The sequence below is a fragment of the Acanthochromis polyacanthus genome, chromosome 5 (assembly GCF_021347895.1).
Source record: "Acanthochromis polyacanthus isolate Apoly-LR-REF ecotype Palm Island chromosome 5, KAUST_Apoly_ChrSc, whole genome shotgun sequence".
NCBI lineage: Eukaryota > Metazoa > Chordata > Actinopteri > Pomacentridae > Acanthochromis > Acanthochromis polyacanthus.
In genome coordinates this window covers 26,853,129-26,875,615 of record NC_067117.1, presented here as the reverse complement: position 1 = coordinate 26,875,615, position 22,487 = coordinate 26,853,129, and the positions used below count along the sequence as shown (strand labels likewise).

The window sequence follows — 22,487 nt, the reverse complement described above, 5'->3', positions numbered from 1 at the left end:
GTCTTTTCAGGTGCCTGTAAGCTTTGGTTTACAACTGTATTTTATTTGCTCTGCTTAGGCTGCAGCCACTGTGACCCAACACCGAAAATAGATCATGTATGGATGGAAAAAGTAAAGAGCTGCTAGCATGACTCATTAGTCAGTGCTAGCAGCACTATGATGCTGTATTTTTTCCATCCATACATCCATCCACTTGGGACTAGAGGGCAGCTGTGGATCAGGTGGTAGAGCAGGCTGTTGACTAATCGTAAGGTTGGTGGTGCAAATCCAAACCCCTCCGCATACTGAATTGTCCTGAAAGCTGAAATTGCTCCTCATGGAAGGCAAATACTTTGTACAGCAGCTCTGGTGCCACTGGATTGTGAGTAGATCAACAGGTAAAACACTGTAAGCTCACCAAGTACCACTAAGATAGAAAAGCACACCAGAAGTGCTGCTTATTTAGCAATAAAGTGCAAATTTTAATACCCACCTAACGGTTGGTTTTAGCAGTTTGACCAGTTTTTATTCACAATTCAAGTTATTCAGGTATGGAGGTACTTTGTCACCACAACTAAGAATTCTACCACCCTGTATGCAGTGTCCAGTGGCATAAAGCACCACAAGTGATTCTGCTTCATGTTGATCCTTTAGAAACATGGGAGATTACAATTAAAGGCTGCTGGAGCAGATGCACATTGACAGTCTCAGCTAATTACAACCATAAGAAAAACACCATCAGCATTACAGATCTGTCTTTTAGTAATTTCTCGTCCTTTACCCAAGTCCAGCTGGTCGTGCCTTTCTGATTCCTAGATTCTCACTTTAGCTTATTGCTTCCACACAGTGAAGCAGCCAAACCAGGGGAAGTCAGACCCAGCTACCTAAATTTTTATGCGAGACAGATCCCTCCTCTATAAACTTCTCACAGTCAATCAGTCATTGTGTTTCAGTTTCCAGGTCTTGACAATATTTTCACATTCCTTTCGAGTGAATCATTGTGGCTCTTTCTCAATCTCTGGCTGTTTATCTGCAGACTTGCAGCAACGATTTCCTTTATTTACAAAATGCAAATCCCACTGATATCTCTGAGAATGGAAATCTGCCCGACCAACTGAATTAAACAGCAAGACACAAAACTTATTATATTAAACAGCTTTACTTTGAACTTTATTAGAACATTTTACACAAGATTATAATATCAGCTTAAAAAGATTCTTTTTATGTTTCACAGTGTCTCATGGAAAGACGTTAAAAATACAAAAAAAAAAAAAAAGAGCAAAATACTGTAGAATTTCCAAACATCTTACAAAATGTTCTGCAGCTCAAAAGCATTTGTTCCTCAGGTTGCAACATCATAACACGTGGGACTTGTGCTCATTTGTTTGTACAGCTCCTGCGCCCCAAACATATGTGCTCACTCCCTGTGTGTGTGTGTGTGTGTGTGTGTGTGTGTGTGTGTGTGTGTGTGTGTGTGTTGTGTGGGTGTGTGTGTGTCTGAGTCACCATTACAGCACGTCAGAAGAAACAACGTGTGACAGGCTGAGGAGTGACTATTGGCTCACTCTGCCTGAATGGACTCGATGAGTTTTTCCGAGAAGATCCCCGAGTGATTTTCTAGATCCCGGTGCTGCTTCCAGCTCTCCTCCCTGATCCCCCTCACCACGCCTTCCTGCTGCGAGACACAAACAGTAAACACATGTAAGATCTTAAGGACACAAACCCCACCCGCTAATCAGATACTTTGTGAATGACTGTAAGAATTTACTTGCGGGGCGATTTTCTGCTCCGTAAGGGACGGACTAAAAAACATCTGGATCACAAAGTGTCTGATCTCACCATTAGGAAGCTTAATAAATGGCACTAAATGTTCCTTAGAAAGAGTTTCCTTCTTTTGCAGACCAACTGAAAGAACTGCTAACCTAAAAGAAGGGGCAGGGTTGACGGATGTCGGAATTCCTTTACGTACTGGTTGACGTAACAAATACATTAGAGCATGCAAGTGAATTGGACCAGATGCATAGAAAAGATTGTAATGAAAGTTTAAATATAGATACTACTGCAAGATTGGTGTGCCACATTTCTGTGCTTTTAATCTCCTTTTTTTTCTGGACTCATTGAACACCATTAATTCAACTCCAGTTGCCCATAATAACACCCATCAAACAGCAATACTGGCATTTCATACTAGTTCATTGTCCATTTTGGAGGACAACTATGTGCTTTTTGACCACACATGGAGTAACAGATTGCAAGTAGCAGACTCAACTAGCATGAAGTGTAGTATCAATAAGTAATGTAGCCCTCCTACTAATAGCAGTAGGCTATTCAGTATATTCTTAAAGTGGAAATACTCAGGTAAAGTAAAGCATCACCTGATTGTCTATAGGACTTATAGATAAGAAAGAATCATTGTACATGAAGATTTTAAATAAGAACTTGGTAAATTGGCTGTAAAATAGCCAGTGAGACGTGGTGTATTTATACTTTTCTGTGTGTGCTATCTAGAACAGAAACAACGCAAGTTGCTGCTTTATAAAATCTATCCTGGTCGCCAGTTGATAACAGGACTAAAAATCGTTTAGTCACAGTCACCTCAGATTCCTCAGTGAAACAAGTCTGCATGTCTATGAGAAATCTCAGAAGTAACATTTACAATCAGATGGATGTCTTTCACAATAAGCTATCAGTGTTTTATTAGATGTACCAAGGCATGACTGGTGTTTCTGTTATTCTGTCTGCTCCATTCACACTAATGTGGGTTCAAAAGCTCCAAAAATGACATTCTTCAAAATGACCATAAATCAACTTTTCCTGACAAAAAATATAAACATTTAGAAGGTTAGTGTGCATTTCTAAGCTAATGTACAACACATTTAAACTTAATTCTTATTTACAATAATCCACATAATGTGTTAATTTCTGATGTATATGGGAACTGATATATAAGATTACATTTGTGTATTAAACAGTGGTACAAGGTGCGGTGATAAATTTAGGGTGCACCTAAGTGACAAACTTGGCCGGATCAATGCAACCAATATGGAAGCAATGCAAAAGTTAGTCTGGAGCTACTTCTAGTTCTAAAATGGTTTGTGAAACACTTTCAGGCCAAAATCTTAGTAATCCTAAAGGTACTCTTTACTTTTTTGGATGTCTCTTCCAACTTTGGGGCTACCTTTAGCCTCAGGATGTTTAGTGAATATGTCCCCTGACGTTCAAACATTTAAATAAGGAACCTCTGCAGAACCATATCCCTAATCCTAACCACGTGTGACGGCTGTAGAACGTCCACTCATGTTCTGCTGAGACCTCCACTTGACATTTCCTGCTGTCAGATTCATTTCATCTGCAGCGCAAATCTCCATGACACATTTTTAGTGAGGGGAAAAATAAAAATTCATCACTTGTCATGAAAAGTAGCTGCAGGCTGCACGTAAAGGGCCTCAACAGAAACGACAAAGCTGCAAAGTATTGGCTTTAACGACATATCGAGGTCCAGAGTTTACAGGATGTGTGTAATCACAGGAAGTGAGATATGCTTCACAAGTACACACAAACACAAACCTCTAGAGAGTCAGAGAGCACCAGGATGACCTCTCCCTGTTCAAACTGCAGCAGGCCTTCATCAGACGCTGCATGGCTCTCTAGCGCCACCCCCTGGTGTGAAGCACAGGATACATTAATGCAAGCTGAGTTCACACAAATAATACAAACTTATTCTTACAGGTTGGGAGATGATTTGTGAGATCTCTTCAGACCCAGTACAACAGAGGTAAATGGATTATGTCGGTGGTGATAAGAAAAACAACCAGTACACTCCAGGAAATATTTCTTTAGTATAAAGCAGTTTTCCAAACAGGAACAGAAATCTCAGATCAAAACTCTGACAAACACAACAAAGAATGTATTTATTTGTTTCATTGTTTTTGTAATTTGCCTGAAACAAACCATTTTTTTTTAACATGGAGTTGTGTAATTGCTCAAAAATGACAAAAAAGATACAACTCTGTGCAAAAGCAACACATAAAAGAAAGCAATGTTTGTCTCACTTATCTACCATCTGTATTTTGAAAGTAAAAAGAATATTTTGGAATATTTTTATTGTGTGAATGATGAGTGAGATCCAACTAACTTTAAAAACATTTGAATTCTAATGCAATCAGAAGTCAAAGAAAACATTGTGGCTTCATTTTAAACTATATCCTTAAAATCTGATATCTGTTAATTAGTGTCATCTACTTATAAAGGAGTGATTTTGTTTAACTTTGTCTAAATACATTTGAATCCTTATTTTTATTTTATTGCATTTGTCAAAGACCATGTACAAATAATATTGCTTTCACAGAGATTTGAGGATTTCTAGTAATAAATAATTTTATTAAATCAACCAAAAATATTCATATGAATGCATCATGCTGTTGTTTGTGGTAAGAACAAACAAAAAAAATGTGGGGAAAAAATTATTTCAAGTGTTAGCTTACACATTTTGAATGTTTTATTAATCTGTGAAGAATTGTAACTAGGCTTTTGAATTAAAGCAATTTTCAAAAACCTGTTCTGGTTCAAGCCTGAAAACAACTAAACAGACCAACAATGAAGCATGGTGAAGAAAACATCTCCCTTTGGAAAACCTGTTTAGCCTAGCTTAGCATACAAAAGAGGAGCAGGGGGCTGGTTGTATATTTCTGTTTGATTTTAGATAAACAAAAATGAGTGTAAATGAGAATAAGCGAGCTATAAAATATACAGATATTTCTGAACTTTAGCCAGGCTAGCTGCTTGTCCTACCAATAGTTTTTTATGCTAAGCTAACGTTCTGACCCATTCTGAGATTAATGAAGTCTTACATGTCCACCTTCTCCAAAATTTAAAGTAAAAAGAAAGCAGAGCACACAACAGTGACATACAGTATCTCTGCCTTTTAATTTAACATAACCAACTTGTTATAAACTTCAGCATGTATATTTATTTGGAGTCCTGTTTCTGCCCACCTGGCAAATGCAAGTCTCATATTCACTTCTTGTATCTTTGTTTTTGGTCTCTACTAACTCTAGTTGGAAATGTTTGCAGCTGTTTAGCTACTATGTCCATTAGCTCATCTATGCCTGTGTCCTTTTGCTGCTGAGCAGGCAGTGGTTTGATGGCTTTAGAGCTTTATTTCCCTGAAAGCACCTGAGAACAGCACTTAAGTGGTAGGGGTGGTGAGTGTGAACTAAAACAATAAATCCGTGGCCATATTTTTAAACTGTGAGCTAAAAGTTGAAAGGAGATGCAAATTCATCTGATAATTCTGTGCAGATTCCTCAGTATGAGTGTCCACGCTAATACTGTTTTCATATGTTCATTTTCAACATATCAGCTGCTTGAAAGCATTCTTATGTACCTTGTATAGGAAGCCTGGTGGATTGTGGGAACTGGAGTCTTCTTCTGACTCAGCTGTCTCAGGTGTTTCAGATGCTTCCTCCGTCTCCTCTTTCTTATTGGCAGGTGAGTGTCTCTCTGTGGAGCGGAAAGATCGACGAGGGGCTGGAACCGGTGCAGGTTTTGACTTGGCCTCCTCTGACGGTGGATCGTTCGCTGTGTCTTCTTCAGGACTCTGCGGGTCGTTGCTATCTGCAGAATCAGACGGACTAGTCGCTTCCTGACTTGCAGCCTCTGACTTCAGCACTCCCACTCCGGAGTCATCTGACTGGTTTGTAGCGAGCTCTGCTTCTGCCTCGGCTGCTGCCTGAGCTTCCTCTGGACTGTGACTTCCTGTGCTCCTGTCGCTGCCCTCGTTGTCACAGACCGACTGCCTCTTGGGTGTGTTGATGCCAGTAGAGCTGAGATCAGAGTCTGATGAGCTGACACTTTTAGATGCAACACTGCTTTCTTCTGGCGGGCTGCGTTCTTCAGAGATGCTTTCAGTCCGCTGGACAGGGGAAGAATGTGCAGGGTCTTTTCCATTTTGGGTAGAGGAAAGGATGGAGACATGGTCGGCTGGGAATGCTGTGTTGCAGGGGATGGGATTGGAGATAAGCAAGGACTTTCTCTTCTTTGACTTGCTGGATGCGTTACTGGAGAGATAGAAGCACTTTCATTATCTCTGACACAGTTTATATTAATAGTCCAACATTTGGGACAGAAACTGCAGCGTTTAATACACATGTGGCCAAAAGTCTCAATACAATTCCACTTAAAGGGAAAACATAATCTTCTGCAAAACAAGTCGACTGACTGAAGTAACTGGTACCCACCACTGTATATTCCACGTTTAATAGAGCTTTATTTTCTACACAACAACAGATGACTTTTTTGGAGACTTCTACACTTCTCAGCAAGTAGTTTGACTGTTTGTAAGCAAAGTATTGCACACAAGCCTAATTAGTGCTTCCTCTGACCTTTTTCACTTCTTTCCATAAAGGTTGACTTGGACTAAAATGAGTAGTCAAAGCAGATCATACCGGTGTAGCTCTATTCTTTCTGTTCACCCATTGTTGGTGCTTTTAAATGTGCGCTTCTTGGTCATTATCATCATGGAGCCATGACCCATGACTGAGACAGACCTCCCTGATAAAATGACTTGTTTTGCTCCCTGCATAATCTTCTGATTTCACTGTTCCCAGCACAGTGTCAAGGCAACCTGAGCTTAACACAAAAAAACAGCCTCATAACACAACCGAGCTTTCTTGGTTCACTGGAGGGGAGGGGTGACTAAAAGCTTCATTTTTTTTCCTTCAGTGATGTGAATTAGTTCTGATGTTACTTGTGACGTGACTAAATTCTTTACCGTCTCCAAAGGACACTCCTCTCTTTGTTGTTAGCATGCATTTAAGCAAACTTTCTAAAACAGTCTCCTGGATCTTCTTTCATGAACCCCGTTTCATTCAGACACTGCTCAGACAGTGGTCAGCTTGGTCATGAGTTTGAGTTTTCGGTCATTCGAACTACCTTTCTGTACAAATGGGACCAGTTTTCCTTCTTGTGCCCATGTCCAAAGAGGCTAGCTACAGCTGCATTCGTTTTAGACAGTCAGACCATTATACACAGCACTGTCAACTGTCTGGCTTCACATCATTATCACAGCTTTGGCACGTTTGGATTTCTTTAAATCAATCATAGTTGTCTTGGTTGGAGTTTAGAGCATGGCGTGCCATCAGTGTTAATGACAATAGTGATGGTGGAATTGTTTTTGTGGAACATTTGCACATGGTGAAGGGAGTGCCGTCTTTAAAATAGATTATCCACTAAACTTATGGCAAAACTTGACATTTTCAGCATGTAGGTTGCTGCCTAGAGATTGTTATTGCTGTTGCTTATAGAAATAGATTTTGAAAACAATAAGCTAGAGGAAGGGGAGGAGAATGCTGTGTAAAATGCGCAGCCTGTGGCAGATGTATACCTACAATCTAAATTCAGTCAGACTACAGTTGAATGGTCCTGAATCTTTATAATAACATTTGTAGTTGTGTACAGCAGAGAATCAGTTTCGTATGCTTTATCTTGATCATGCATGTCAATCTTTTTTTTTAATCTTATCCATACCGAGAGTGCTGCACACATTGATACCAAAGAGCAGAATGAGTACTTTTCTCCATTCAAATAAGATGAAGTGAAGTTATAATTGAAGAGGAGTATGATACTGAATGAAAACAACAGTCTGCTTGAACTATGACTATAATTCACTTACTCATTGGGCTCAATTTTATTCAGACCTTTTTAGAAGATCTTAGTTGAACATGAAGCGTTCAGCTCTTTCCACAACTACTTTGTTCTATTCCACGGTGAACCAACATTGGCAGAGCAAACTAGCTTTGAATTGCAACACTTTGCAGGAAGAATGGAGCATTGTTTTAATGAGGTGTTCTTGTACCACTTTTGGCCACGTGTGTACGGGTGTAAATACAAGTCAAGCTATTTCTTGTTGGGAACCACAAAGAGGTAATGTTTGCAACATAAAGTCTTACCTGTCCAGACCCTTGACGATGAAAGCTTTGCCCGAGTGCTGAGTCTCTAGTTTCTTCATCACATTATACAGGTCACGATTCAGCTGTAACGTAAAGCGCAACATAAGCAACCAACTACAATCAAAAATGCAGGTCGAAGAGAGTTCGTTCTAATTTTTACACCATTAAGTACATCCTGTAAACAGGATAAGAGTGAGGAAATGAAGCGCTCTGTGTCACGTCTTACCACGCTCATTTCTTTATAGAAGACGTCTCTCAGGTTTGATATGTTTTGGAAGACTGTCACGTAGCAACCTATCCGACTGCAAGGACAAAGAAAGCAGTTTAACACTCAGCTCATCCACAGGACACATGTTTAAGTTTGGTTATGCTGTCTTCTGCATCGTCTTGGGAAGATTTCCCATCACCTCCCCATTGCCTATCTAAAGGAGGCAAAAAAAAAAACCCTTAATAAAATAAACAGTAAAACACTAAATTATGCAATTCCTACTCTTCTGTATAAATTAAATCTGAAATCTGATAGCAAATCATTTTCATGTGTGCGATTTCAGGTTTATGCCTTTTTTTTTTTTTAAATTATGTATTTTTGTCAGACTGAGAAACTGTGAATTCAGTTTGTTCACTATTTAATTTTCTTTAGGATTACATAAACTAAACAACTGGCTGATTGAAAAAACAATGAAGGAAAGCGATTGCTACGTACAACACACTTCTCATTTATTGTATGTTCCAAATAGTCCTTGTGCATCTTGTTTTTCTGGAATACCTACAGATTTGTTCATCTAAATTCCACTGAGATTCTACTAATCTGGGAATCCAGTCAACCATACCTCTGATAGAGAACAGGCAGCTCTTCTCTCAGCTCATTATTTATTTCTTCAAAGACATTCTGGGCTTTGTTGAACTCCTCTTCTGCCTGTCAGAGATGATTTGGAAGAACTTTAAAATCACAGTTATCGGATAACACTTCACATTTCTGTGTTACGACTTCTTTAATGGTCACTACCTTGGTTATTTTGGCTTCATCCTTCTTCTTGGCACTCTGTAGAGCCTCCAGGTGATGGCGTGCTGAATCGTAGTCCACCAGTTTGCGGCCACGCTTAGCAACTCGCTCCTGAAAAAGGAAAATGGGAAAAGAAAATCAGTCTGGTAGCATTTGAGAATTTAAAACGGACACTCAGTTTTGCAAGGACTGATTCAAGTTAAGAAGCCTCGGGTTACCTTGACCTCAGGGAACTGGCTTGTATAGTTCTCCATGGTGCGAACCATCTGGTCATTTAGCTTCTCCTCATAGTCGTTCCAGAGCAAGTCTTCACTCTAAAAGACACAGTTGATGTCACATCAGTGCAACTGGAAAGCATTATCCAAGCCACAAACATTGTTTCAACCAGGGACTGTCCCACAAGGAAATATGTATGTATAAATGAACATTGTATCACAATATGGAAAGCTACACTGACTTAAATGATACAGAAAAACTGGCCTGGAAAAAACCCTCCTGTCAAAATAAGGGTATTTTTACATGGTGAAGATGTCTATGTAGGGACTTCATACGCTGGAAGATGGATTGTGAGTGAAGAAAGTAGCCAGGCTGAGCATTCCCACCTGATGACAGTCTCAAAAAACACCTCTGAAGTGTAACATGTAGCAAACCTAAGGAATCAATCCTGTCACATGCAGGTTGGGACTTTTTGAATCATCATTATTCTTCTTCAGAACTGATCTCAGGTTTCAACATGAATGATTAAATTACTCAAATATTACAAGTTGCCATTGTTCAGCACTTTTACAGTGTTTGAGCATTTGAAGCTGGTGTGTTCAAACTATAGCAAGTGGTGAAGGCGTGAAGAGAAAGAAGCAGGGAAATCTGAAAATTCTAGGGTGAACCACTTACATCTAAGCAATTACAGAGCAAGAAGGGATTATTTTCAGGGAGAAAATCTCTTAATGTGTAACTTTTATATAGACAGATGAGGTTTCAGGGTTTAATTCTAGGACTGCAGAGGGACTTTAGGCTCAACTTCAATCAAGAACTTAACTGCTACAATTAGCATGAATGCAGGTAAATACACACATTTTACATGACTGCTTATAATTTAAATTTCAATGTCTAATTCATTTCTGACAAACCTGCGAAATGTGTGAAATCACAGTTGGAAAAAAATTAGTGCAACAAACATTTTTCAAGTTTGAACAAGATAACGGCATAGCAATGAAAATCTCTAGGACGACTATGCATGCATTTAAAGCTGCATTGCTCAGTATTCTAATTGGAACAATCGTAAAAATAAATGACAAAGTGGTCGTTCACAATGACCAATCCGCAAAGAATTATGACCCGATTCTGCTCATTTTAAAAACCTTTTTAACCATCTCTCAGCTCAATGCTTGGGATTCATGGGCAGTGTTTTCAACTTGGGCGCTATCATCAACCGTGCTACTATATGAGAATCCATTCAAAACCAAGCTAAAGTTAGCAGCTAATTAACTTTAGAGTTTTGAGCTGCAAAAGACACAGAAATTATGCTCATTATTCTCAACCAGACTAAAACAGAGAGTGATTTTTGGACTTAAATCTAAACTGGGCCATCCGTTTGCTAATGTTAGCCTATTTAACTTCAAATGTGATAATATCTCACATGTGATGGTCAGCTCTTTGTGCTGCCACCAACGGCTTAAAAACTGAGTAATGCAGCTGTAATGTTTCTACCATATGTGTACAGTATCCCTGTTAACAAACTCAAGTCTGGAAGTGTAGGTTTCCATGACAACCTTGATTTGTCTTAATTAAACATTCACAGTAGCAGCAAATTTTCTGAAAACAAGCCCAACCATTGGAAATGAACCTGATTTTATCAAAACATGGCTGAAGCACATATTTGCATGAAATATATCATAATCCTACGTCTGTAATAAGGGCGAGGTCCTCCACTCCGTTCCAGTCTGATTCGTAAACTTCTCGCAACGTCTGGGACAGCCGCTTGGACGTCTCATGCATGGCTGTGGAGAAGGAAGAGGAAAGTGGAGGAGGACGAAAAAAGAAAATCTTAAAATGTAACCCTGACTCCATAAGGATCAATTTATCATGGAGCTCGTGCAGAACACTCAGCACTGTGGTGGTATTGTTTTTAGGGTTTGTGGCGCTGCTGCTACACCCACATCGAAAAGGTCAGAACAACAGCGGCTTCCTGATCGGAGCTCACAATGCAGGAGCAACAAGCTGACAACGACAGAAACACAATAGTTTCTTGCGCATGAATCACATAAGCAGTGCTGCGTCTGCCGTTTTTCCACTGGAGGATTTTTATTTGCTCTTGTACAACCTGGCAACGCAGACAGAATTGCAAAAGTTGACACAGGGTCCAAGAATAGAAGAAATTCACTTCCCTAAATTTTCAACAAAGAGCACAGTGCTGTGTGTGTGCATATGCTGAGTACGTTTGGTAAAACCTACCTTTCACTGCTGCATAGTAGGCTTTGACATCTTTAAACAACCTGGTCCCGTCAATCTGCGTGCAGAAGCAAAGAAGAAAATAAAGTTAAATTCAGTATCGCTCGATAACATTATCTGCGTGACAGATCTGTGCCACTTGTGCTTTATCCTTTCCTTAACAACACAGAATGATTACATCGGTGTGCTTCTGCTTGGCAGAGGGCTGCATCTATTTGCGGTGTAACCTTTTCTGGCTCAAATCTGCATATGATCATAACACCTGAACGTCTCACCACATTTTTGAGTTAAAATTAAATGAGAATCACAACATTTGATGTGGCGATGGTAGTGAAGTGAAAGCAGCACGTCTTGTCATTGCACAGACTTCCTTCCTGTTGCTCCTCTGCAGTTTCCCTCCAACATGTGCTGCAGTTGTTAGGTTAAACACTAAATGAGCTTTGAGCGACTTAAAGTGCTTGCCCAACAGGGCGGTGGTGGCCACTTTGCTAAGGGGATAATAATGTATGTTGAAACTTAATGGAACAGTCACACAAGTACTAACAAACATAGCAATGCACCGATTGCGCAGTTCCAATTATGTCGCAGTATCTATCTGCTATCATCAGTGTGACCTGATAACTGAGCGGTTTGGGTGCAAAAGCATTTCAACAGTAAGTTTCCAGCCAGCATAGACCCTTACTGCATGTCATTCTCCTGCTCGCAAAAAAACAAAACAAAAAAACAGAAGAAAAAAACTCATCCTCTAAAATTTGCTAACATCAGCACACAAGTTAACAGACATATCAGAACAAAAATGCTGTAGCAGCAAAACCCATGAGTGTTACAAGGAGTGGTTGTGCATTTTACCGTTTTTAAAATTTTATTTTAAAAAAAAATTAGATACACAGAACTTCAGTACTAAGACAACAAAATGCAGCTTAGCATCTAACTAGATGTGCTAAAAAGCAGTAAAAGTGCAGTGTATGCAGTATGGTATAGACAGCATGATATAGTATGGACAGAAGAGGAGTATGAACAGAACGGTATGAACGTCCTAAGTGTATAAATATATAATGCTTCTTCTTTTTTTCATATTGACATAGTCTAAATTCTTTTCAGAAACCAAAACTGAGTCAAAGTTGTCTCCTGTCTTTTACAAAGGCGGGTAATGCCGTTTCACAGATCTCTAGGGAAGACATAATAAGCACTGTTTAAACAGAATAGATAAGAAAATAAGAGAGAGTTGCATCTTGTACAAAGTATTTCCTGTTTTCAAGGTCAAGTTGATTGTGAACTTGTGGTTTGGCATCTCGATACAACAAGAGGAACATATCATTGTGGGTTTCTTTCTCTTTTCTTGACTTGGCACTAATTAGCTGGAGTTTTTGTCAGTGGAGGATAAAACAAGTGTTGTAATTATATAAGTGAATTGCAGCAAAGTTTTATATTGGATCAGGCTGAAGAGAGTAGGGGACTAGCATGCAGACAGACATTTCCGTGTTAAAGTGTGCTGAAGTACCTGTTGTTTGTTGAGGTTCTGGAAACAGAGCTCAAACTGTTCGTCCTTGGTTTCCATGGTTTTACCCAGTTTCTGAAGGACCTGAGAGAACAGAGTCAGAGTGAGTACAGTTCATCAACTGAGTGACACAACAAAGTCTGCTTACATGTGTTTGGGAAGAAAATGTGAAAAAGACCTTTATGGCCTTAGAAGAAGTCGTGTGACATCCGATGAATGTCCTCAAACTAAGTCACCAGACTGTTTGGTTGGAGTTAAAATCTGAAACTGAATTAATGTCGGGATGTGGAAAATTATGTCAAGACTACTTCTCATTTTAGACTTATTTAAAAGGTTAGCATCCCAAGGCTAAGTTAGCTACCGCTAGCATAAGACACCTGAATATCTGATAGAACTGTCAATAATTGATTTGCAATATGGGTAATAGAAATTCCAAGTTTTGGATGGTGTGGTGTGCATAGTTTCATCTCATCAGTTCTGAAAGTTTATTTTTTAAACTGACCAACATAAATGCATAATATGTTATTCCTTTAATCTGATTGCCTGACGAATGTAACTATGTTGGTATAGAAGTCAGATGATAAGTAGTTTCACGTAGACCATTCCTTGCACTGGCTCAGCGTTGTTTAGAATGGTCTGACTGAATCTTATCATCATTCTGCTATAGTGGGAGAGAAAGATGTAGCTTGTTTGAATTTCTTCAATCACAATCATGTTAGGTAGGGCTAAGAACAAGATGCACTAATGGTGTTCACTCAAAATAGTTACAGGGCAATGTTTGGGTGGATGGAGGGTGGTTTCATTTTAACAAAACAAGCATGACGGATTTATTGCACAATCCAAAACTTTGGAAAAACTTGAAATTTCCAGTGTTGTAGGTTGCTGCTCTGAGGCTTTTGTTGTGGTTTTCTTGTAGTGAAGGGAAATTTGAAAATGGTATCATGGAGATAGTGGAAGGGCAAGTTAAGACCTGCGATCTATCTGGTTAGTCAGATGAGTAACAAGAAACTGCATTATTGAAAAGCCAAACTATATTTGAGTTTATTTAGAAGCAAGTTTCTCGTTACACATTTTATCCACCAATTGTTAGTGGCAAGTTTATTTTTCTAACTGTAAAATGTCCAGCTTACTATTTATGTTGGTCACAGTTTGAAAGAGAAAAATCTACAGGATTTGTTATTGAGGTATTTGTTAATGTTTTAAAAGAAATGAAACAGATGATGCATTTTTAAGTTATTTCTTCAACTCTAGCATCAGTCAAGCAATAATTACTCCCCAATAATAACTAACAGCCTGAAACTGGACTTTCAGACTGAAACAGATCTACATAATGGAAACTTTTTAAAGGATTAGATTTTTTTACGCAAAAATAAAAACATGAAAAAGGAACCTTTCATTTGTTTAATTTTTTGGAGATTTGTGACCATAACATGTACTGATCAGCACATTTTACAGTGAAAAAAAATAATCCGTTAGCTCTCTTAATATGACAAACTGAAGAGTGGTAACATATTCAGCAGCATATATGCCAAAGCGTGCCAATACTGGTCCAGTTGATTTATCAGACAGCCACAACAGACTCTAATGTTACACACTCCAGTGCCTCACCGAAACTACACACATACTTAACTATAACAATGTTGTTCACAGTCCAGTGCATGCAGGTGTTTGAAAATCTGAATGACACATTACATGGTCTTTAATTTGAAATTAGCTTATTGTCCCATTACTCACAGCTTTTTTTTTTAAAGCCCTCTGAATCAGCAAAATTGCCCTTCAAGTCTTCAGAGTTCATGCAATCCTCCGTAGCTGCTGTTTTTAGGCGTAGCAGTGAAATCAAACAAGTCAACCACAGACAGAGTAAGAAAGAAAAGCGAGGGGAAGTGCACAGTCAGGAAGTGGCAGGTTTTGTGTGTCCACACAAAGCTGTACAGCACTGAACAACACTGTGGTGCTCTGATAGGGAAAGTCCAAGCTACTGCTTTAATAAGGCATCAGGCTAACAGCCAAAAGGGAAAATGGTTTAAATGCAGGCAGGTGGAAACATAGAGATAGTGGTTTACAGTCTTTTGCATTGAGGAGAGTGCAGAACAAGCTCTGACTTTTAATTTTAAGCTCTGTTGGAATGGTTTTACACCCTTACAAGTAGGCGTAGACTAAGATAACGGTACAGATCCTACTGCAAGTGGTTTTAAATGGCATGATTCATGAGAAAACAGTCATTTCTTACACTCTCTCATTTGCAAAACTGAACCTAAAAGTCATTTTCATGTTTCTTCTTAACCACACAACTTTATAGCCAGTGCTGTCAGATATTCCTCGTGTTTCTAGTTCCACAGAGGCTTAATAGAGTAATTCTAAGGAAAGATCGGGGCCCCTAATGACTTTAAACCACCGAGGAAGCTTGAACAAATCTGTCTCATGTGTTACCAGACTCATGACAGCCATTGTAGGCGCAGTGAAGAAGTGAAATGCACTCAGTGAACCTTCAGAGAAAAGTTGTGTTTTTCAGGCTCACCTTCTCCTGGGCTCGATTCAAAGACTTCTGGACCCGTTTGGCAAAGAATCCGGCTCCAGCCTGGAGGTTCGGGCCCATCTTGTTGTCCGCCATCGTCAGCTGTGTTCGTGCGTCCTGAGCGCAGTCCGCCGTCTGCTTCCTCAGCGGATCCACTCTTCAATTCAAGGCGCTGAAGGCGGAGCAACGGCACAAGTATCAAGACAAACACGGAGACAAGGCAGTGATCAGGACCAGCCCAGCAGCACGGAAACGCTTTACATCTACATCATCATCATCATCATCACGCTGCTCGTCCTGTTCAAACTTGTCGAAGGAATTATGTGGAACAGTTTCAGAACAAACATCATCTATGCTGTTGAGTAACTTCACTCCCACCTGCAGTCTGCCAAAGGTGGAAGTCATCCAACTACACTCACCTGAAAATTATGAGTGTAAATGACGTTTTCCGATGACGCGGACCTGATTCAGCAACGTGACGTCACCAGGAGGAGTTGCAGCAGTGCTGCTTTCAAATGTGTCGAAAAAAATATTTTTTTAAGTTCACATATCAGAAGGATTTTACACGGCTTTGTGTGTTAAACACCAGGGGTGAAAGTAGTTTTAAATTCTTGCTGGAACTATTAGTAATAGTTCCGGACCGTTCCGGCTTACTTTCACCCCATTCCGTCGATGCTAACCATTGTAAATCCTGTTGAAAGTTTTTCAGCCAATCACAAGAACGTGTGGAATTTCAGGTGTAATTTATTGCTCGCCCCAGTGCAATAAATCAAGCGCACCTATTTGCTATTGGCTACTACTGACCATAACAATCGCTGTGTTATGGAAGTAGACATGCATGCGCACTCACGTACTGCTGAGTGAACTCCGGTCGATATCTATTGATAGCAGGCAGGCCGGGCGGCGTACCGGCGTACACATAGATAACGGTGGAAGAGCGGCGTACCGCCAGCAGATCTTTTCCCGGAACTGCGTTCCGCCACCAGATCTTTTGCCGGTACGCAGTTCCGGACCGTTCCAGCTTACTTTCACCCCTGTTAAACACTTATTCTCAGCTGTAGTTTGTTTACTGAAAAATAGAGAGGGGACAGGATCCTCCCTGTGGCCACAGACTGCCATTGAAGTGTCACAGACAGCAAAGAAGTGAAACAACTGCAAGTAAGGCGCCAAATACTGCCACAGACCGCCACTGAAGTGCCACAGACTGCCACTTTAGGCCCACAGATTGCAAAGTGCCACAGACTCCCACTGAGGTAAAATGACTGCCACTAAAGATCCACAGGCTGCGACACACCGTCACTGAGTTGCCACAGACTTCCACTAAGGTGTCACAGACTTCAATAAAGTGCTACTGACATTGATACTGAGATGTTGCAGACTTTCACTGAGGCAATACAAACTGCCACTAAGGTGTAAAAGACTGTCATTAAGGAGCTACAGACCTCACTGAGGTTCCAGAAACATCTATTTAGGTGCCACAGACTGCCATTGAGATGCTACAGACTGCCACGATAGTGCCACAGACTTCCACTAAGGTGTTGCAAACTGTCCTTCATTGCCACAGACTTCAACAGAGTACTACTGAGAATGTCACTGAGATGTTACAGACTGCAACTGAGGTGACACAGTCTGCCACTAAGGTGTTGCAAACTACCATTTAGGTGTCACTGACTGCCACTGAAGTGTAAAGCCTGCCACTAAGGTGCCACAGACTGGCACTTTCAAAGCTACAAACTTCTAAAGTTCCACAGACCACCACTGAGATGTGATAGACTGCCACTATAGCACCATAGACTAACACTGAGGTACCACAGACTGCCATAGACTGGCACTGAGGTGGACCTACTTGCTAGTGCTACTATTAGGAATCTTACTGAGCCATGTTGCCTGGAGGGACGAAGTAAAGAGGTGGACCGAGGTGGAGCCCCAAAAGCAGTATTTTGGGTGGCATAGACCTTTATAACCATTATTCGTTACTTGAGAAATAATATTTGGATTGAATAAACCTTTAAAGCTATAAGTACTTAGACAGAAATTACTATTTAGGAATAAACCACTGAAGTGGAATCAACCTCTCAAACCAAAAGTCTTAATGCAGAAAGATGGGTCCTACAACTGTGGTCCTGATAGTGCTGCCTCTTCTCCTGCACACACATAGGCTCCATTCTCAATCACACATTTTTTACTCTTAGTTAAAACTGCAGCTGCCCTCACAAAGTACGCACTGCTTTATTTAGTATGCATAAAATCAGGACTTACTACTTCTTCCTAGTAACAAGCTTTAACCTTTGACTGTCGCAGTTGTAGTGCAAAATACACATTTTCCTTACACGCTGTATAGTCTGGTAATGTGGATACTGGAACATAATTTAATCAAAGGCTCTTAGAGTATTTTTCAGTACCCATATTACTATCTAGTGTAGCAGAAAAAATACACACCAGGATATCCTTCTTCATCTACTTCATTTTGGAGTATGCAAGCCAATTTCTGACCATTCTGTTTTGCAGCCGAAGATACATCACAGTGTCTCGCTCAAATTACAAACCCGAGCTGCCAGTAGTGCACACAGCTTAGACTGAGGCAGACATATGAGCAAGAGAGTCAAAGCCCAAGGCACAAAATTATGACAAAGCAGTATGTAACTTTATAAGAGAAGGTTTGTCGGAGGAGCTATGAGTGAGGATGCAGGTGTATCCAGAAGTCTGAGCCACACCTGGGATGTATAAATGAGTGGTGGCACACAGCTGGATTATAACAACTGATCCCTCTTTTTTTGATTCTCTGCTACCAGATATGTGATTGGAGAAGATAAGAAAGTAAGGGGGGGAGTCACACCAAAAAGCATTTTACATAATCATCCTTCTTCAGAGCTGTCTTATTGTAACATGAGTTAAATATGACACATGGCACAGCTGCATCTATTGTTTTGTTAGAGCCAATAACTAATACAAAAACATGGCAGAAAGTGATGAGAATCTCTGGTGAGAGGAAGTAGGACGCAAGGCGGGCAGTCAAGGTGAGAAATCAAGTCTTGTTTTTAGATGGAAGTTTATTTTTAGTCCCACACTGTTCTTCTTAAAGGCAAGATAAAGTTCTCTAAATACATTCTAAAATGTTCTTCTTAAAGGGTTAACCGAATGTTGCATTTAGAACTAATTCCATGTAAACTTGTGGGAATGTTTTATAATATATTCCCTCAACAACATCCTAAAAACATTCTCAGAAAAGAAACGTTCTGTCTGAGGTCGAGATAATAACTTGAAAATATTTTTGAATACTTGTTTGAGAACACTCTTCTATTGTTGTCCTGGAACATAATATGAGAACATCCTCCAAACATCCTCTAAATGGCCCAATTAAAACATTATTTAATTTTTAACCTTATAGGAACATTATTAGAAATCAGAAGTAACCATAAAACATTCTTTGAACATTAGATTCAAATGTTTTCTGTTAAACATTGCTAGAACTTGTAGGCAATGTTAGCCAATCTTGTGGGAACTTTCCCTGCTTCCTGGTAAGGATAAAACGGAAATGAGGAGATAGTTTTGTAAATGATATCAACTTGCTCATAATCAGAACCGCCCTGTTTGCGAGTTTCCATTAAAAACCCATCTGGCTCAGTGCAGCACTGTGACTAACATGTTTCACCCCAGGGTAGCGTCAAGGAATAAACATCTCATGAGTCAGAGGATAAATGTCATCTAATTGTTTATTTCAGTAATGTGCCGTAACAAATGCAGCTCTACTGACTTCTACAGCTCTGCGGAACAATTACAGACCTTTAGGGAAGGTTATTTTGTGGAAACTTTCGAACAGGGGTTTACAAACTTTTCAGCCTCTGACCCTGAAAATAACAACCTTTACTATCCCTGGGGGTGTTCAAGCTTAAATACTATTTTAATGTTTTGCAATGATTAAGGTTAAAACATGCAGTTTCTAATTGGATTTCAGGAAATCACTTTGCAGCCCCAACTTGGTGTCTCACAAACCCCCTCACCCCTGGAACCAGTGTGTTACAGAACCTCAAGGGAACCTCCAAGGAACATTTCTTAGTCATTTTAATAGAACTTTGAGAGAAAATTTAAAAAGGCTTAAGAGAAAGTTTAAATGTTATTTTGTGAGACCTCTAGAGGACCTTCAGAGAGCCTTTTTGTAATGTTCCCTGGAGGTTCCTTGAAGGTTATTCAGGACAATAGCTGACATCATGTCCTTTATAGTGTTTCTGGTAATAAGTCTGACAATCTGAGAAGATAACATTATTGCACAAATGGGCAGATTTTCATATTTTGAACATTTTGCATTTTTATTCTTACACAAAGTATAGAAAATGATTTAGTATGTTTCTCCATCTGATACATTTCGACTGCAATGTAGGGGGATGGAATTTACAGAGAACATAAACCACAAAATTAACAAAATAATTAATGGATAATGTTTAAAGCAGTTATAGTTTATATGATTTATTATGGCAGTATATTAAAAGACAATATGTAAAAATACAGCAACAATGGGAAAGGCATCATAAGTCACCTAAAAGAGGAACTTCTGAAGAGTTCTCACTCAGTTCTCCAGCTCCACTTCAGTATATTAAGCTTTATAGTTCATTTCAGCTCAGTGTTTTGGTGTATTCTCACAGTCTATAGTGCTGTTGTTTTCTGACCACAGAGTGGAGGTTGTTTCAGAAAAAAAGTTCAGAAGTGCTACTCTGTGTGTGTGTGCTGTTCATGCTTTTTACTGTCTTTGTGTGGACAATTTTTCTGTTAAAAACCACTGTAGTGAGGATATTTCTGTGTTGTGGGGACATTTTATCTGGGCCTCAACATCAAACACCTGTTTGAGGGTTACAACCTCAAAAAGATAAAAAAGACACCTGTGTGCATCTGTATCTGATCATTTGGCCAGTATTCATTATTTAAAGAGCAAATGAATCAAAAGTAAAACATTAGTTCATATGTCAGTGAGTTATTTTATTTATTAGTTTACTAAAAGGCCACTCATAAGTCTGTTAACTTGTCACATGAGAACTATTCTATGTCTTCTGTGTCTCTTAAGGGAGACATTTAAAGGTTTTTTCTTTGTAAATCTCTCCTAGTTACCTAGGTTTTTGGAATAGAGTTCAAATTTTTGACAAGCAAGCACTAAAGGCATGTGGAGTTTGACAGTCATGAGGATTTACATGGCAGGATAGGATCTAAGAAAAGATGCTATCAAGATGTGTTGTGAGTAAATAAAGCAACTTACGCTCAACAAAAATATAAACGCAACACTTTTGTTTTTGTTCCCATTTTTTAATGAGATGAACTCAAAGATCTAAAACTTTTTCCACATACACAATGTCACCATTTCTGGGGTGGGAGCTTAATAAGCTTTACTTCTCCCCACTCCCCACTCCCTTTCGAGCTTTCTGTTTTTCTTTTTGTGTGTGTGTGTGGGGTTTCTTTTTTTCCTTTTTTGTATGACATGTTTGATATGTTTAGGAGGCTCAAAGAAATTGTATCATAACATCTTGAAATAGTAGAAAAACTGCTAAAGTACTGTTTACAACATGTATAAACTTTACCTTGTAAAAGCTCGAAAATAAACTCAAACTCAAACCATTTCTCTCACATATTGTTCACAAATCTGTTTAAATCTGTGATAGTGAGCACTTCTCCTTTGCTGAGATAATCCATCCCACCTCACAGGTGTGCCATATCAAGATGCTGATTAGACACCATGATTAGTGCACAGGTGTGCCTTAGACTGCCCACAATAAAAGGACACTCTGAAAGGTGCAGTTTTATCACAGCACAATGCCACAGATGTGGCAAGATTTGAGGGAGCGTGCAATTGGCATGCTGACAGCAGGAATGTCAACCAGAGCTGTTGCTCGTGTATTGAATGTTCATTTCTCTACCATAAGCCGTCTCCAAAGGCGTTTCAGAGAATTTGGCAGTACATTCAACCAGCCTCACAACCGCAGACCACGTGTAACCACACCAGCCCAGGACCTCCACATCCAGCATGTTCACCTCCAAGATGGTCTGAGACCAGTCACTCGGACAGCTGCTGAAACAATCGGTTTGCATAACCAAAGAATTTCTGTTTTTTATTGTGGGCAGTCTAAGGCACACCTGTGCACTAATCATGGTGTCTAATCAGCATCTTGATATGGAACACCTGTGAGGTGGGATGGATTATCTCAGCAAAGGAGAAGTGCTCACTATCACAGATTTAGACAGATTTGTCAACAATGTTTGAGAGAAATGGTGATATTGTGTATGTGGAAAAAGTTTTAGATCGTTGAGTTCATCTCATAAAAAATGGGAGCAAAAAAGTGTTGCTTTTATATTTTTGTTGAGTGTAATTCTTATCCTGGAATCTCAAAAACACAGCAATATGGAGTAAATTTGTGTCCAAGTAAGATTGAGAAAAGCATTCCTTCATCATTCATTCTTTCAGTGTTGCAAAGTGGATTATTGTATTACTCCTTTTGTTTGTTCTTAAACTTGGCTGTTATGATGAATCGAATTATTAGAAATATGTTGAATCAATCAAATTTGAATTACTTTCAAATCAAATTATTTATTTTTTCTATTTTAAAATGCACTATCATATATATATATATATATATATATATATCTTTTAAATTTTTATTATCTTTTGTAATTTTGCTATTGTAATCAATCAGTTTTTGTTATTAAATAAAAAACATAAAATTAATCCCCGTTGTCTGTACTATTTTTTTGATTATCTAATTAACTTAATTTTCTGTATTTTGTGTATTATCTATGTTTATCGTCGAATTGGTTTTTATTTTTTGTTCCGTTTACTCTTTTTAACTTTTATTTATTTACTTATTCATTTATTTAATATTACTACTATATTCTTATTTTTAGCCATGTATTTATGGTTTTATCCTCTATTTTCTTTTATTCCCCTTGTTCTACTCTCTTACTTGGATGTGAAATTTTATTTACTTTATCTGGTGTTATATTGATTCATTTAGAAAATCTCTTTCTACACTTTTGCCTCTCTAGTCTTTCATTTTCTGTTTGGACTGACAGGCCTTTTGTTGTTCAGTAATCTTACTGAGTATTCTTCTTTTCTTT

General features: G+C 39.1%; 1 protein-coding gene across 2 annotated transcripts; it reads right to left on the bottom strand.

Moving 5' to 3' along the window:
- Positions 1–1,132: 1,132 nt before the first annotated feature.
- On the bottom strand, positions 1,133–15,630 carry bin2b (bridging integrator 2b). Of its 2 annotated transcripts, none has more exons than XM_022194250.2 (12): positions 15,396–15,630; positions 12,881–12,961; positions 11,383–11,437; positions 10,834–10,928; positions 9,150–9,245; positions 8,935–9,042; positions 8,759–8,844; positions 8,155–8,230; positions 7,929–8,011; positions 5,366–6,038; positions 3,547–3,639; positions 1,133–1,651 (listed from the first exon to the last, which is right to left on the bottom strand). In XM_022194250.2, the coding sequence occupies exons 1-12, from the start codon at positions 15,486–15,488 to the stop codon at positions 1,541–1,543; spliced, it is 1,650 nt and encodes a 549-aa protein (XP_022049942.2). In that variant the 5' UTR covers positions 15,489–15,630; the 3' UTR covers positions 1,133–1,540. The 2 variants fall into 2 exon arrangements, with proteins under 2 accessions (XP_022049942.2, XP_022049941.2); XM_022194249.2 differs by having other exon boundaries at positions 1,133–1,654; positions 15,396–15,625.
- Positions 15,631–22,487: the final 6,857 nt, after the last annotated feature.